General features: G+C 51.8%; 2 protein-coding genes across 3 annotated transcripts in view; both read left to right on the forward strand.

Annotated features, from left to right (window-relative positions):
- ARPC2 (actin related protein 2/3 complex subunit 2) overlaps positions 1-8979 on the forward strand; it is a 29036-nt gene extending 20057 nt beyond the window's left edge. For both annotated transcript variants that reach the window (XM_042995312.1, XM_042995313.1), the window contains 4 exons: positions 3685-3811; positions 5300-5400; positions 5852-5952; positions 8519-8979. In XM_042995312.1, the coding sequence (XP_042851246.1) occupies positions 3685-3811; positions 5300-5400; positions 5852-5952; positions 8519-8543 (354 nt within the window). In that variant the 3' untranslated portion in view covers positions 8544-8979. The remainder of the gene's footprint in view (positions 1-3684; positions 3812-5299; positions 5401-5851; positions 5953-8518) is intronic.
- A 3734-nt stretch (positions 8980-12713) lies between these two features.
- Positions 12714-16148, forward strand: GPBAR1 (G protein-coupled bile acid receptor 1). Its single transcript, XM_042995317.1, has 2 exons — positions 12714-13174; positions 14850-16148. The coding sequence occupies exon 2, from the start codon at positions 14895-14897 to the stop codon at positions 15885-15887; it is 993 nt and encodes a 330-aa protein (XP_042851251.1). The 5' UTR covers positions 12714-13174; positions 14850-14894; the 3' UTR covers positions 15888-16148.
- Positions 16149-16178: the final 30 nt, after the last annotated feature.

Below are 16178 nucleotides of genomic sequence, written 5' to 3' on the forward strand. Positions count from 1 at the left end.
GAGAATAGCACCTGCCTAGCACAGAATGCTGTGACCAGGGACACTATTAAAAGTTCCCCCTGGTCACTGACCTGCTTGCTGCGTATCTTTGTGGGTTTCCGGATCCTGGAGTGGACCTCCAGCCTGGGCAGAACACGTTTCCTGCTTTTGTCATTCAGCAGACTCTGAGGGATGCTTAATGCCCTTGGGAAAAAGACAGAATTTCCATTGCATACTCACATGGATATTCTAGTATTTGCCTTTGGTGCATTATCTCTGTAGACGTGCAAGCTGAGCACTAAAGTCTGATATCATTTCACTGCTTATTCCATGGGAAGCATTAAGAACGATACAGAATTTTGGAGATAAGAGTATGGTGAACTAGAATATCTTTCATATTTCTAGATCTTAACGTCAGCCCAGTAACTGAGAAAAGTTAAGTGGAAACCACTGGTTTCTCTATGTTCAGGGACAAGACGCAAGCAATCTGCCTCTTAAGCAGTAGTGAAGATACTATGTTGAGGACCCTTTCTACCTGGATACCTGTGTGGTGATAGCTGTAGGATATTTTCCTGTACTGGGAGCACTGAGTCAAAGTCAGTAATTTTGGTAGATCTTGCCAACCTCCACGGAGGTTGTACCCTTTTCCCTCCCACCTACGATGCATATTTTCCCAGAGTATGTTGTCAGACTTTTGGATTTCTGCCAATCTGATCGGTTTAAAAATGGTATCTATATTCTCTTGCGAACGAGGTCCAATATCTTTTCTTCTGTTGAAGTCTGTTTTTCTTTCCTTTGAGGTGTCTCTATGCCCTTACCCATTTTTGTATTGGGTTATTAATCCCCATTTCTTTATATACTAGAGAGATTAGCCTTTTTATCTATGGTAAGAGTTACAAATATTTTTTCCAGTTTGTCATTAGAGTGTATGGGTTTTTCTTCCCTCACACAGAAGTTTATTTTCACAGAGTTAAATCTCTTCTGTGGCTTTTAGATTTTGAGTCCTTGTTAGAAACACTTTTCCTACTCTAAGATTGTAAAGTTTACCTGTATTATTTTCCTAGTATTTTTACAGTTTCATATTTTACACATGATCTTTTGATTATCTGTTTGGAGTTTCTCCTGGCATATGGTATGAAAGATGGGTCCATCTTTTTTTTCTAAATGGCCACCCACTGGTCTCAGCAGTTGTTTAAAGGCCCATGTTTATACTACCGATTTAAGATGCTGCTTTTTATCATTTACAGGACTCAATTTCTGTATATATTTGGATTTACTCTGAACTTGCTATGATAAATCATGCTTTGATGGAAGAGAGAGATGATACTGTGATATTCAAAAGACATCCTAGTTGGAGGGGGAAAAAAAGAGGCATCATTGCTGACGTGCACTTAACAAAGACCCTAATGAAAAAGGAAAGTGATTCAGTCAGTTAAGCATCTGACTCTTGATTGCGGCTCAGGTCATGATCTCATGGTGGTCAGGCTCTGCACTGACAGCCTGGAGCCTGCTTGGAATTTTCTCCTTCCCTCTCTGCCTGTCTCTTTCTCTCTCTCTCAAAATAAATAAGCATTTAGAAAAGAAAAAGGAGAACTGGGTGGGTCGGTTGATTGTTTCTTAGGTATTATTTAAGAGAGAGCACAGAGGAGCAACAAAGACACAAAGTTGGCCAAAGGGTAGTTCCCCACATGGGAGTATCCTCACCCAAATCTTGAATGTATTGCTTTACCTATACAGAACTGATGAAATGCTAATAAGTCACCGCAGGTTTACACACGCCCCATTGGGTTATGAATGCCACAGGTACCAGTGAATTGGAGCCTTCAAGAAGCTTACTGAACACAAGAAAATGCCAGCAGCTATTACCTGTTCTATTTTTTCCCCTGGAGCTAAAGAGTAAAAATAGTAGAAGTTAGAAAACCTCCCAAACCCTTTGCAGAATGAAAAGTGTTTTCTAGAGAAGGGTAACCTCAGAAGCTTTGCTTTAGGAATTACCATTTGAATGATCTTGACTCCTTCCCTACCTCTCCAAATATTTTTCCTTTGAGGAACAAAATTTACAAGAGAGTAACCTAATCTGGCTATGTTAGTTTATTTTCCACCAACCTTTAGAAGCCAAGCAGTGCCAGCTCAGGAGGCAGGGTGGTGGAACAGGCGAGATCCCAGACTGGGCATTAAAACTCCTCAGGTGTTACCCTTCTTTTGCCATTAATTTGCTGCGGGCTTCCTGTATTAGTCCCCATCTCTTCCTTTCCAGTGTGACAGCACTAAGTCAGCTAGAGTAGAAGTGCTTGCTTTTTCACTCAGCAAGCCATGTGCTGTCCAGCCTCTTTGAAGGAAGAGAAATGGGTACAGAGTAATAAAGATCCCTGGCTTGTAGAGCTTACAGCCCCTTAGGGAAGCCAGACGCATTAGTGACTAGTAAAGTGTGAGAGTCGAGGCTTAGAGAGAAGACATGGGACCTCCCAACAAGATAGCAGCCAGCTCCCCATGTGTGTTAGAGATGGCGTGTGAGAAGAGACCATATCTGAGCAGCGGTAGGAGAGTGTTGCAGACCAAACAGCTGTATAAACATGCTTTCAGTACTCCTAGAACTGTGGATTTACATAGCCCTTGGTTCCATTCTTCTGTTATCACTCTGGATTTGGATCACCCTGTTTTACTGGCATGGCTGGAAAATCTGGTTCTGTTCTTACACATCTGGGTTGAGACAGGAATGCCTTGTGTCGTTTTCCTGTGTACACGGGAATGTGTGTGTCAGAGAAGCTTGAGGTTTGGAGATTATGGAGATTAGAACATAGGGGGAATGGCCTGGTTTTTACATCCTCAGTCATTTTCCTGTCGTTTGATGAGGATGGGTACATTTTGTTAAGGGGAATAAGTCCTTATGCACAGTGGTGGTGGGCGAGTCCATAGCCATTCAAGACCAGAATTAACAATCAGGCTTTCATTTCTCATGTCGCACAGCCTCCTCCTGTCAGTATACCCTAAAACAACTCAGCTGCTTTAACTCCATTGTCTTCTGCCCCCAAAAAGGGCTTACATTTAATCTGAAGTGCTGATTTCTGGATTCTAAATAGTAACAGTCTAAGATGCCTCCATGAAATAGGACTTGTGCAAAGGCCCAGAGCCCTGAGAAAGCATGATAGTCATGAAACTGGAAGAAGTGGAGATGGGGTAAGGAGGGGTGAGAAATGGGTCAGCCCATAAGAGGCTTTCACACAGAGATGAAAGGAGTTAAGATTTCATGTTGGGTCTTAACCAAGCTAGAGCCTAGGTTCCATGCACCCTGAAATTTTAAAGATTTCCTGAAAAATATAAGCTCTTCACATTAAATCTAAAGAAACTAATATGCATTAGTCCTTAATCCTAAAATGTAATCTGGTTCTCTCATGCTTTGCAGTTCGTTGTCTGTTTAGTCTCAGATACACTTTTATCGCATATGTGGTTCCAAAACAAGAGAAAGGAAAAGGGATTAAGAATGCTCTCATCACATTTTGAAGATCCGACTTGTTAAATACTCTGCGATCTCTCCTTTTTGAGTCCAAATCGCATCGATAGCAGCCAGCACTTGTAATATTTCATATTAGGTGTTTATTTTTAGCTATCTGCCAGTCACACCCCACGGGGCCAACCTCATCGCATGAGTCGCCACTCATCTTACATCAGATTCTCTTCTGGTTGCTTTGTGCTTCTTCCCTGCAGGAGTTCAAAGAAGGACGCAGAGCCAGCCACACAGCCCCACAGGTCCTCTTTAGCCACAGGGAACCACCTCTGGAGCTGAAAGATACCGACGCTGCCGTGGGTGACAACATTGGCTATATTACCTTCGGTAAGCAGGGTGGGACTGCTGAGGTTGGGAGCCTTTGATGCATTCACACTGCAGGATGCCAAAACCCAGACGGACCTTTGTTAAAATGTAAAAGGGGCGAAAGCAGGCGTACCACGTCGTTCTTGGCCATTGCTGTGGCTGCAGGAAGGTGTACCGTAATCATTTTCTTTTCTTCCTGTTGGTGTCAAGTGTTGTGAGTTGGGACCACGCAAGCATTGCTGAGTAGCCGACTGGGAGTTCTCAGTCGTTTGGCATTTCTAAGCCAGAACTCCAGCCATGATTCACTTACTCCACTGAAGAAATTTAAGTCTTCCCTTCTTACAGTCGCTCTAGACCAGTGAGCCGGCTCATTATTGTAGCTGATAGTGCGGAATAACAGCTCATTCACTGCGCCTGATGCCACTAAAATGTTGCCTTTTATGAAGTTCAAGTCCCCTCTGTACTGAAGGTGTACCCGTTTATTGGTGATGAGCCCACTCATGTACCATATTTCATTAAAACTGAGCTCCGCTTTTTTTCATGTTACTGTCTTTGAGGTTGGGATGCAGCTTGGAGTTCATGCATGCCACACAGTTTAGTTGGCAGCCTTTCTCTTTATGGTGTATAAACTGAGGGTAGACTTAAAATTGTTGGCATCTTAGATTCTGTGGCCTGTAGTGTTACTACCTCTTGTTTTGCTATTTGTTTCTTTTCAAGGTAAATTGACACAGAGGGCCTACCCTTTCTTATGAGGCATTCCTTTGCATTCTACCAAAACCTCATACTTGGAGGATTTTATTGCTCCCAAGACCACGGAGTAGAGTAGGTGGAAGAGGTGGAGAGGATTCTGGGAAGCCAAAGGGAGGGGTGCAGAGGGCGAGGCTTCAGCTTATAGTGCCGAGGGAGGGGCTTTCCTCATCTCCTAGCCGAAACAACTTCTGCCGTGCCCATCGAGAGGGTTGAGGCCCTTAGGGCTTCGTGTCTAGTTTTCACCACAGGACCACAGAATCTTCTCTGGAAACGAGTTCCTTTGGGCTCACTGTGCCGCAGCACCCGGGGACGTAGAACAGGAAGGCTTTGTTTGCTAGTCATGATCGCTTAAGGTGAAATGTTTTCTCTAAAGTACCCCCCAGATTGCCTGTAGTATCACCTAAAGAGGCTGCCGTGCTGCAGAGGCAGGAGCCAGCAGGTGGAGACAGATGGGGACAGATTCCAGAATGCACAGCCACAGGATAGGATCCAGACCTGGAGTGATGCCTGGGACCAAGCCCTTTTCTGGGGAGCCCTAGTTTTCTACCATTGACCTCCTCCATTTTTCTTGACTTCCGGCATTTGCACTCACTGGTACCAGTCCTGGTTGTGGTATTTATCCGTTCCTCGTCTGAAGGAGGAGGATACAAGTGCATTGCACTAGGCAGGGAGAGGCTGGAGCCAGCTGTAGGCTCTGACCTTCTATCTCATTGGCCTTGCTGTTACACCCGGATGCCTTGTTTGTGCCCCCACCCACAGTGCTGTTCCCTCGCCACACCAATGCCAATGCTCGAGACAACACCATCAACCTGATCCACACGTTCCGGGACTATCTGCACTACCACATCAAGTGCTCTAAGGTGAGAAGGGACCACGGCACCTTGGCTCCTATGCACCGGGTCGTTCTCTCCACCAGAGTTAATAACATAAAAAAATCATTTCTGTGTGGGGCACACCTGGCTGGCTCAGTCGGCAGAATACGTGACTCTTGATCTTGAGGTCGTGAGTTCGAGCACCATGCTGGGTGTAGAGTTTACTTAAAAAAAAAAAAAGTCATTCCTGGAGTCCAGCCTGTTGCTATGAACCCTGATGGTTCTAGAGACTTTAAGATATCATGGCCTTTCTTCCATCTCTTCCCCATAGTAAAGAGATGAATCTCTGTCTCCAGGAAGGGTTGCCCTCCTGCTTCCCTGCATGACCTTATGTCGCTCGTAAGGCATATGTCCCCAAACCTTCCTGATAACTTCTACTGAAAGCAAAGCTGTCTTTGTAGAACACGACTGCTTCAGTATCCATTGTGTTTGTTTCCAGGCCTATATTCACACACGTATGCGGGCAAAAACATCTGACTTCCTCAAGGTGCTGAACCGTGCACGCCCAGATGCCGAGAAAAAAGAAATGAAAACAATCACGTGAGTAGGGCAGCCTCCCAGCAGGACCGCCATCCTCTCCTAATCTCACCGAGAGGGAAATGGTGTTGGAGACCTGGTGCTCCAGGTGTCTGGGCAGCAGCTACATGTGAAGCAGGCAGGATGGGGGCCTGTAGCCACCTGACTGACTAAAGATGCAGTGGACAGGTTTTCACTTCTGACGGGGCTGGGCTGCGTTCCCTTGTTTCCACATCTTTGTGAGCCAGGAGAATGGCAGCTCGGGGACGCACAGAGGGACCTTATTACTGAGATAGCTGTGTTCTCCTTGGGCAGTCTTGTCCTGTCAAGGTCTGCCTGGAGAAATGGAGAGATTTGCTTAAGGACGTTGAGTTGAGTGAATAGGTCTGGAGCCGCCCACTCAGTGTTTTGATCCCCTGGTCTGCTTCTCAGCAGGAATTTTGCATGAAGACGAAGTTGTCTCTGAGATGGAAATGTGGACTGGCGCTCCAGTGTTGGCCCTGCGTGCAGGAGAGTCAGTGTGCCCTAGAGCCTAGCTAGAGATTGAGGTCTCTGGGCAAAATGCCAGGTCTTAGTTCCCCTTCTGCTGAAGCTTAGGTGATCCTGTTCTCAAGATAAGGTAACAGGTGCTCATCTGCCAACCTTTGTGCCCGTTCAACGCAAGTCTGGAGGCGAACGAAGCTTCCGCGTACCCCTCACAGCCAGTGCATTTGCCGCCACCTGGTTCTCTTGGGGGTGACCTTTGGCAGGTGTGGTGTGCATAGGACCCCAGGTCCCCTCCCCTGACATGTGAGGCCTCTCCTGCCAGACTAGTTTCTGCTGCCACTTGACAGGATGAGAGAGGTGCCTGACTCTTGGTACCTGAGCAGAAGATTTCCAGTCTCCAATACAGGCAGTTGAAGTCACTCCTGACTTCTTTAGGCAAAGGCTTAGGGGCTGCCCGTCTCATGAAATTGGTACCAAAGGCCTCTCTTCTGTAGTAGCTCTGCACCTCCTGCCCAGAGCCTAAGGAGGGGTGTTCAACCTATAGCTGGATCCTCTGCTTCCAGAGAGGCGTCCAAATGCTCTGGTTACAAAATGGCAGCATTATGCCTTCTACCCTGCAGCTTCACGGCAGGGCCTAAAATGGGCAAAACAAATCCAGTGAGGAGGGTATGTGTCCTGGAACACACATACTCTTGCTGCCCCTCCAGAACCCTGCCTCCCTCCTGGGGTTTACAAGTTCCCCTGCCCGTTCCACCTCCCCCCCCCCCCCCTTTCCATGGGACTACTCTTCTCACCAGGCACCACTTTGGTGACCTCAAGTGTGAGGCAGCTGATTCTGTGCCGTTTTCAGGGCCAGTGGAGAGACTCAACCGGCAGCTAGGCACAGCGGAGGGGAGGCTGGGCTCTGTAACTAGTCAGTCATGGGGCTGCCTGGGCCATCTTCGGCCCAGTAACGTCTTATCTGGTCAGAAGAGCCCACCAAAGCAGCCACCGCCCAGTGTCTCCCCACAGGGCTTCTCCCCTCCCCTCCCCTCTGGCCCCACTGGCAGGTGGCCTTGCGGTTGCCACAGAGCAAGTGCACCTGTCTTGGGCTGGGGCAGGAGCAGCTCCAAGTTATCTGTGAGTCTCCTTCCTGGGAGACACGAAGAGCAGCTTTGCCTTTTTCTGTCCTGTGATCTCTGTCTAGCAGAGACGGGCCTCAGAAAGGGGAGGGGGAGGCTAACGACCGCATCCAGGCTGAAAACCGGATTGTGTTACTAAGGATGAGTAGAAGAAGCCAGGACCCTCACACACAGCAGAGAAGGAGGGTTTGCATGGAACAGGATGGCAGGCCTGGCTCAGAAGCCAACTGTACGTGTCCATGCCCCACGGTGCTCTCTGCCAGAATCGAACACTCATGAGCTTTGCACGGCGGGGGGAGACGGGGGCTGATAAAGTATGGTTTCGTTTTGGGGTAAGATGTTCAAGGCAGGAAATTTTAGCCCCCATATCTTTGCCCCAGTTTTCCATCGTTCTCAACCCCAGCTTCCAGGCTGCTTTACCAAATAATTTCTGTCTTTGGGAACCAGCCTGTTCCCAAAGCTGGCCCTTCAGAGAAATACCAAGTGGGACAGAACAGAGCACCAGGACTCAGGAGCCTAACGTCAGGCGAGTGTTCTGTAACCCTGGCGTATGGCCCCACATGGCAACACAAAGTGCCTGTACTTGGAAAGTTTGAGCATCTTGCTCCCATGGTGAAAAATGTAAGGGACTGCTGTCCGCAAGCCCGAAAAGGTACAAGCTGTGCAGGAGGAGCCTGAGCTCTCGACCAAGAAGAGGGTTGAGCCCAGTCTGAGATTCAGGTTGGTCTAGGCCGTCCAGAAATTGTGGGCAAGGGATCCTCCCATCTCACTTGGTACGTTTAATGCCCTTGTGGTCTTGGCGCAGGTGCTACCCGGGACCCCAGAGTATTCAGCACGAGGAGCTGACGAAACTCTCTGAGCTGGGTCTTGTTCCGGGCCTAGAGGTCCTACGTCCTCTCTCTGGGATGTCATCCCTAGTCCAGGAGTGTGGGGTGGCAGGAAAGGGGACCCAGAAACCCTCACACTTTTCTCTGCTTTTGAAGGGGGAAGACGTTTTCATCCCGCTAACTCTTGGGAACGGGAAGAGGAGGCGGCTGGCAACTGAAGGCTGGAACACTTGCTACTGGATAATCGTAGCTTTTACCGTTGCACCTCTTCAGGTTCTTAAGGGATTCTCCGTTTTGGTTCCATTTTGTACACGTTTGGAAAATAATCTGCAGAAACGAGCTGTGCTTGCAAGGACTTCATAGTTCTCAAGAATTAAAAAAAGAAAAAAAAAAGAATTCCACTTGATCAACTTAATTCCTTTTCTTTATCTTCCCTCCCTCACTCTCCTTGCCTTCCCCCCTGTTTTCCAAGCTGTTTCGCTTTGCAATATGTTACTGGTAATGAGTTGCAGGATAATGCAATCTTAACTTGTTTTCTCCTAAGTATTTGAGTTCAAAACTCCTGTATCTAAAGAAATACGGTTGGGGTCATTAATAAAGAAAATCTTTCTATCTTATGTGAGAATTTGCTGGGTTTCTAGACTGAGTCCAAAAGAGAGAGGAGGGTACACGTGGCACTACCCTTGAGCCTACAAACCCAATCTGGAAAACCTTACTTTCAGGAGTGCCTCGGCCCGCCTTAGAGGAGAGAGAGAATGGCTGGCTAGTGAGCTCTTGGTTGGTGTTTCTGAATAAACTTGAACCTGTTTCCTGTAAGCTTTGTTACTAAGTCTGTCTGGCTGTGGCCAAGAAGCTACTGGGCCAGGGACAGTTACATTAAAGTGTTTCTGGCTTACTCTTATCATGAGTAATGCACAGCATTCCCAGAATGTGTTCCATGGCCTGTGTTCTTCTGCAGGACACTGATGGGCATCAAGGTGTGGACCTAATGCAGACCAACTGGCCACCGTTTCTCTTCTCACACAACAACCCAAAAGACGGGCCCTCCACAAAATTCACTTTGGGAGATGCTCACCTAACAGTAGAGAGCCTAGCAAAGTATGCTGATCCCCAAAATAAAATCAGTTCAGAAAGCTTGCTTGGTAAAGAATTATCAGGAGAATTTTCTGAGTACCTGAAATGATCTGAGGGCCAGCCAAATGGTTTCTAGCTTTTTGCTTTCCCTTCTAACTTGTCTCCACCTAGTGCGGTACGTTCCAAACTGGTTTGAGACCCATTAATGAATTGTGAACTCCTGACTTTTTTATTTCCTAGACGGGTTTGAGATCATTGTAGGTTCATACGCAGTTACAAGAAGCAATACAGAAATCCTGTATACACTTCACCCAGCTCCCCCTAGTGGCAACATCTCGTAGGACTGTAGCACGGTGTCACCACCAGGACGAGGTCATAGACACAGTCCCGGCCATTCTCATGCACATGCACACGTGTGTATATGTGTGCCTTGTGTGTTTCTGTGTGTGCCTCTCATGTGTGTAACTTCATCACCAGCGTTTTTAATGGGATGGCATGGATCGGAGTGCACGACATTTCTTAAGGGTAAGTACTGACTTTGGGTTGTGTTTTAGTTGTATACATGAAAAACGTCCTCTTAACTGTGGTCACAGTCAAGAAATCTGAAAGCTACGTGTCATTCAGTCATCTGGACTTCACTGAATCAGGACTCTTAGCTCAGGACGTAGCTAAGTGCCCATCCCAACAAATGTGGGCCCTGCGGAGTGCTGGCCCTGGTGGGACTGGGCCCTTGTCACCTGTTTCTGGTGGGCGGAACACCTATTGACTGCAGCAGCAGCCCTCTTACAGGGAACTGGCACTTAGTTGCCATTTCAGTTCCCTTTGGTCTCATTGGAAGTTAAGACCGTCTCAACAGTGAGGCTAAAGACCCAAGCCTGGGTCTGCTCTGGGGGCTGTTTTGAGTTCAAGCAATGCTACCCCCTTCTGGAGATCACCTAAAATCACCAGTGTCTGTGGCTTTTAGGGAGCCATGGAGAATCTGGTTTAACCCTAACAGGAAGGACCAGGGTTTCTTCTGCCCGTAGACCTGACTTAGGGTTTTCTGAGGCCAAGATCCTGGCCAGGATTATGCCCGGTGGCTCCCAAGGGCTCGTCTGCTCTTTATCTACAGGGAGTGGAGTTTTGACAGTGGCTTCTGGAGGCCAGCCAGGGTCCAGGAAACCCCAGTGCCCTGTCACTTCCATTCATCCAGTTAGTGAGTACCCCCAGCCCTCGCATACCGCATCCACCCAGTCCCAGGCACCGAGGGTCAGCAAAGAGCTTCAAATATCCCAAGGGTTAGAGTGAACGGAGGAGGCCCAGGAGGATTCCCTGGTGGAATTTGGCCCCTTGACCTAGGCTCTACCTGAGGAAAAGAATGAGGACCACGAAGAGGGCTCTCCAGCCTGCAGCTGGAATGAAGCATCTGGAAACCACCTGTACCAGAGCCCTCCTGTGGGCCTAGGGGAGGCTGGAGATGAGTCCGGGCCAGAGATTGACGGGGAAGCAGAGAAGGACTGGATGGTCCAGTAAGGAAGAGAGAGGGCTGAGGGGACAGAACCCAGGCTTCCCAGCTCCCATGGCCTAAGATGTCCCCTTCATACGTCATCCCACACACAATGTTTAGACAAAGCAGCAGAGAAGAAACACAGACATCCTGGATCTCGTAGGGAGGAGGCCATGGCTGGGAACAGAAAGACGTCTGTTTATTCCTGGCAATCCAGTATTTGAGGGGCCCCACACCCACTGCTGCCCAGGCCCCAGGCTGAACTCTCCCAGAGCCTCTGACTTCTGCGCGACCAGATAGCGTGGGTCTGAGGGCCAGCTGCTGTAAGCCAGTCTCTGGCAGCCAGCTCCCTTGAGGATGGGTTTGAGGCTGGATGCTTTCCTCCTCCCACTTTTTGTCCCAACAGAAGTTCTGCTCCCCAGGTCGCCCCAACCGCTGTGCAGGATTGGCAGAGCTAGACCCCTCGGCCCCCAGCCTTCAGCCCAGGTCTACCCCACCACCACCCCCACCGAGGGCACAGAAGTCCCCTGGCTCAGTCTACCTGTGCTCTTGAGCAGGGAAGTCTTTGTCCTCATGGCTCATCTCCAGCTTTCTCGCAGTTTCATCCTGCTCCCTCCCACTTCAGGCCTCAAGGGGGTGTAACTGGCCTCTCTCCAGCACCCCAAGACCTCACCTGATACAAGTGAAAATTGGAGCATCATGCCTCTTGTCTTCCTAGCCTTGAACTTGCCCTTCCTCTCCTGTACCTGGTTTCCCCAGTGTCTCTCTGGAGCAAAAGCACCCTTCCCCTCTTGCTTTTTGCGAGCTGTCTTTCTGCCTTTCTCTACAGAGTTCTTTCTTAGAGGATACAGGTGGCTGGAGGAAGGGACATGCAGAGAAGGGCAGAAATCCTAAGATGTTAATAGCAGCTGCTTTTCATTGTGTGCTCGTGTGCCTAGCGCTTCGTCCTCATCACACATTATCTCCGTTAGTCTCACAATAGGTGAGCACAATATATTCTACAGATGAGGAAACTAAGACAAAAGAGCTTTAGTACTTTGCCCAAGCTCACACAAATTAAGGAAAAAAAAAAAAAAAGGATCCCAGCCAGGATTCTGGGATTCAAACCCAGGCTTTCTGATGCCAACACTAGCTCATGCCTCTTAATCATCGTGGAAGTGGAAGGAAATGAATCATTTGTTGAGACCCCCACCCCCACCCCACATTAAGTGTCAGGCACTGTAATATATGCAGCCACACATGTTGCTCTGTGATATTCCTCACAGCAGCCCAGAGAGGTGGTTTTACTTTGTTCCCATTTTACAGATGGGAAAATTGAGGCCCCAGGGTAGGTCACACCCCCAGAGCCATTTTTACCTCATAGCCCAGAACTTGACTCAAAGTAGTTAAGAAAAGTGTAGACTGACCCCAGGTTCTAGAAGGCAAGGCTGGCTTTTATAAGCTGAAAGGGATCGGATGAGAGCAAAGTTCCAAACACCCTTGCCACTGCCACCATCAGACATGGAGCTGGAAGTGCTGTCAGCCGGATGGCCACTCCAGGGGGTTAAAAATGTAAATGTATTGGGGCTCCTGGGTGGCTCGGTTGGTTAAGTGTCCAGCTCCAGTTCAGGTCATGATCTCACAGTTCGTGAGTTCGAACCCCGCGTTGGGCTCTGTGCTGACAGCTCAGAGCCTGGAGCCTGCTTCGGCTTCTGTGTCTCCCTCCCTCTCTGCCCCTCCCCCACTCACGTTCTTTCTCCACAAATACACGTCTAAAAAATAAAATAAAAATGTAAATGTATTAGCTGGGACAGGAAGTGGGGGATGGACAAAGCCATTTTTATTCATTAACTGGGATGCATTTCTCAGATTAGCCAGGCTAGCGGATGATGGCTCCAAGTTGGGTGACCTGAGGTAGAAGATGGCTGGCGGCTGGAGAGGGGGCATGCTGGCACAGGACAGGGAGAGGGCACTGGACTCAGAGGGGAAGGCCTCGCAGTCAGCAGCTCTGGGTGTGCCGGGTCCCACCCCCAGGGGCGGGGCCGGGCTGAGCCCCACCAGCCCCGGCTCCATCCCTCCAGAACCCAGGCAGGGGCAGAGCCTGGGCAGCAGAGAGCCGGGGGCCCTGCTGTACCCGGGTTGTGGAGGCACCATGCCCTCACCGGCCGGGACACCAGACAGCGACAGAAGCCCTGCGGGCCTGCCTGCAGCAGCTCCCTGACACTCTGAGGAAAGCCCAGACCGGGCCAGCAACACCTGTCCCCAACAGCCATGTGAGTAGCTGCTCCCCTCCCCTCCCCCTGCCCCTACCCAGCACCCAGCCTCTTCTGGACACCTCAGCCCCCGATCCTCAGAGGCCATTGCACTTGGCCAAAGCCACCAGAGCCTCCAGGGGGTGCAAGTCACGGGGCCAGCACTCTGCTGGGAAGGTGGCCCTGGGGCTGTCCCTGCCTTTCTCGCTGCACTGGTGGAGGAGGGGTGGGGACTCACGCCAGGGGAGTCCTTGGGAGCTGGAGCTCCAGAGTCCAGCTTGGAAGGACCGGACCCTGAGGTCTTGTGGAGTTTCATAGAGTTGGTGGCGTGGGGACAAAGGGAACAGAAACCAAAGGGCCTGCTAGAGAGGGAAGGATGTCCTGGGTAGAGAAAGGGGGTAGGGGTGGGGGAGGTTGAGGAAGAGGAAACAGGCTGAAGGGAGGGGAAAGGGGCAGCAGCCTGGTGGGGCTTGGCAGGCCTAGGGGGACTGGGAAGAGGAGTAAGGCAGCATCTCCTGAGCTCAAGGTGGTGGTGGTGCCCTCGGTTCCTATGACCTGGGGGTGGGGGCAGCTGGGAATCCTTTCCGTGTTGACTTAATCCTAGCAACAGCAGCTGCTCCCCGGTTGACAGCAGCAGGAGCTCCCCCGGGGCCAGGACCCTTCTTCCTCCCCACGATATGGCCCCAGCAGGCGGGGTGTCGGAGGGGGGCCGAGAACACAGAGCCAAGAAAGGGAAGGAGAGGGACAGATCAGAGTCACAGAACGGCCAGGCCCTGCCCCGCGGCTCCCCCTGCCCCTCCTCTGGGCTCAGCTTCAGCTCCCCAAGGCGTGGCGGGGTGTCCTCCTTGCTGCTGGCATCTTCACTCTCCCTCCTCTCCTCCTCCAGTTCCAGGAAGGGCCCTGTTGCTAGTGTGGTGCAGATGAGTCAAGTTTATGGGCTGGAAGTCCTACCCGGAGGCCGCTCATTGAGCTGTAACCAGCTACAAAGATGGCCGAGGGGCAGGGCAGGCGATGCAAGGGACAGAGCACCCCGCTTGCTGCTGCCACCCGTGGCCCTGGCCTGTCACTAACTCCAGCGTTCAGCGAGCCCTGCCTTTGCCTCCGCCTCTGCCTCACTCCTGCCCCCGCCCCGCAACCCTCAGCAACCCACCCTCTCCTAATACTCTGGTGCCAACCAGGCTGTGAGCATCTAGGGACGGGGACCCCTCTCCTTTATCTTAGCACCCACCCCTAGCACTGGCCCCAGCCCAGCCTGAAAGGGGCTCTCAACTGTTGGCCGGCCAGAAGACCACTACACGCCAGCCAGACCTCCCTGTTGGCTGATTTAGAGGTCTTGCCTTGTGGATCCAGAGATGCTTCGGGGCTCTGGGGCTGGGTGGGTTGGCTTTTCAGTCTAACCGGAGGCATAGACACAGCTGCCCCGAGGGGGTCAGACAGAAAGTAGCCATGGCCAACACGGCAGGATGGGGAGCTGGTCAGCTCCAGCTGGTGCTACCCTGCAGGACATACTTGTTGCTGGACAGGACTTTTGAAGAGAAGCCAGAAGTAAGAATTTTTATGTAACTTTTTAATCAGCCACTGATGGAAAAAAAAAAAATGTGTATCAGCAAACAAGATAAGGCCCGCAGTCTGTGGGTGTGCAACCTCTGGTTGCATGTGCAGCGCCCCCTAATTTTGGCTGCCGTCTTCCATCCAGGCATGCTGGCGGCTGCTCCAGGCCTCCCCCGTCCCCAGGCCCAAGATGACACCCAACAGCACCAGGGAGGTGCCCAGCCCCATCCCCGTGGGGGCCCTGGGGCTCTCCCTGGCCCTGGCAAGCCTCATCGTCGCTGCTAACCTGCTCCTGGCCTTGGGCATCGCCAGGGACCGGCACCTGCGCAGCCCACCCTCTGGCTGCTTCTTCCTGAGCCTGCTGCTGGCCGGGCTGCTCACCGGGCTGGCGCTGCCCGCGCTGCCCGGCCTCTGGAGCCAGAGCCGCCGGGGCTACTGGTCGTGCCTCTTCCTCTACTTGGCGCCCAACTTCTCCTTCCTCTCCCTGCTCGCCAACCTCCTGCTGGTGCACGGCGAACGCTACATGGCGGTGCTGCGGCCCCTGCGGCCCCGTGGGAGCACGCGGCTGGCCCTGCTCCTCACCTGGGCTGGCCCCCTGCTCTTTGCCAGCCTGCCTGCTCTGGGCTGGAACCACTGGGCCCCCGGCGCCAACTGCAGCTCCCAGGCTGTCTTCCCAGCCCCCTACCTCTACCTCGAAGTCTACGGGCTCCTGCTGCCTGCCGTGGGGGCTGCCGCCCTTCTCTGCGCCCGCGTGTTGGCCACCGCCCACCGCCAGCTGCAGGACATCCGCCGCCTGGAGCGGGCAGTGTGCCGCGGCGCGCCCTCAGCCCTGGCCCGGGCCCTTACCTGGAGGCAGGCGAGGGCGCAGGCCGGGGCCACGCTGCTCTTCGGGCTGTGCTGGGGGCCCTACGTGGCCACCCTGCTCCTCTCGGTCCTGGCCTATGAGCAGCGCCCGCCACTGGGGCCCGGAACTCTGTTGTCCCTCATCTCGCTGGGCAGCGCCAGTGCGGCGGCCGTGCCTGTGGCCATGGGGCTGGGTGACCAGCGCTACACGGCCCCCTGGAGGGCGGCCGCCCAGAGGTGGCTTCGGGTGCTGCGGGGCAGAGCCTCCCAGGGCAGCCCCGGCCCCGGCACTGCCTACCACACCAGCAGCCAAAGCAGCGTGGACCTTGACTTGAACTAGGGGAAGGGCCTCTGCTCGCTCCTACGAGAAGCAGCCGTCCATCTCGGCCACCGCACCTATCTCTTCTCATCTCCTCTCTGTCCCCACGCCTCTGGATCTGACCCCACCCTGATGGAATAAAGCTCCTTCCACCCGGTTTATGGTTATCTCATTCCACATCTCAGAAAAGGAGGCAGGTGGGACAGCAGCAGAAAAACTGAAGACATACGTGCATCGAGGGAGACTGCAACCGAGTCACCCGGAGGGGAGGACGTGCCACCGCCTGAGAGGCTGGGCTGAGATACCTCGAAA

Source organism: Panthera tigris, chromosome C1 (assembly GCF_018350195.1).
Source record: "Panthera tigris isolate Pti1 chromosome C1, P.tigris_Pti1_mat1.1, whole genome shotgun sequence".
In the NCBI taxonomy this organism is placed as follows: Eukaryota; Metazoa; Chordata; class Mammalia; order Carnivora; family Felidae; genus Panthera; species Panthera tigris.

What these genes read in the sequence shown, in the direction of transcription:
- GPBAR1 (XM_042995317.1), top strand. Translation starts at nt 14,895, where the DNA reads ATGACACCCAACAGCACCAGGGAGGTGCCCAGCCCCATCCCCGTGGGG.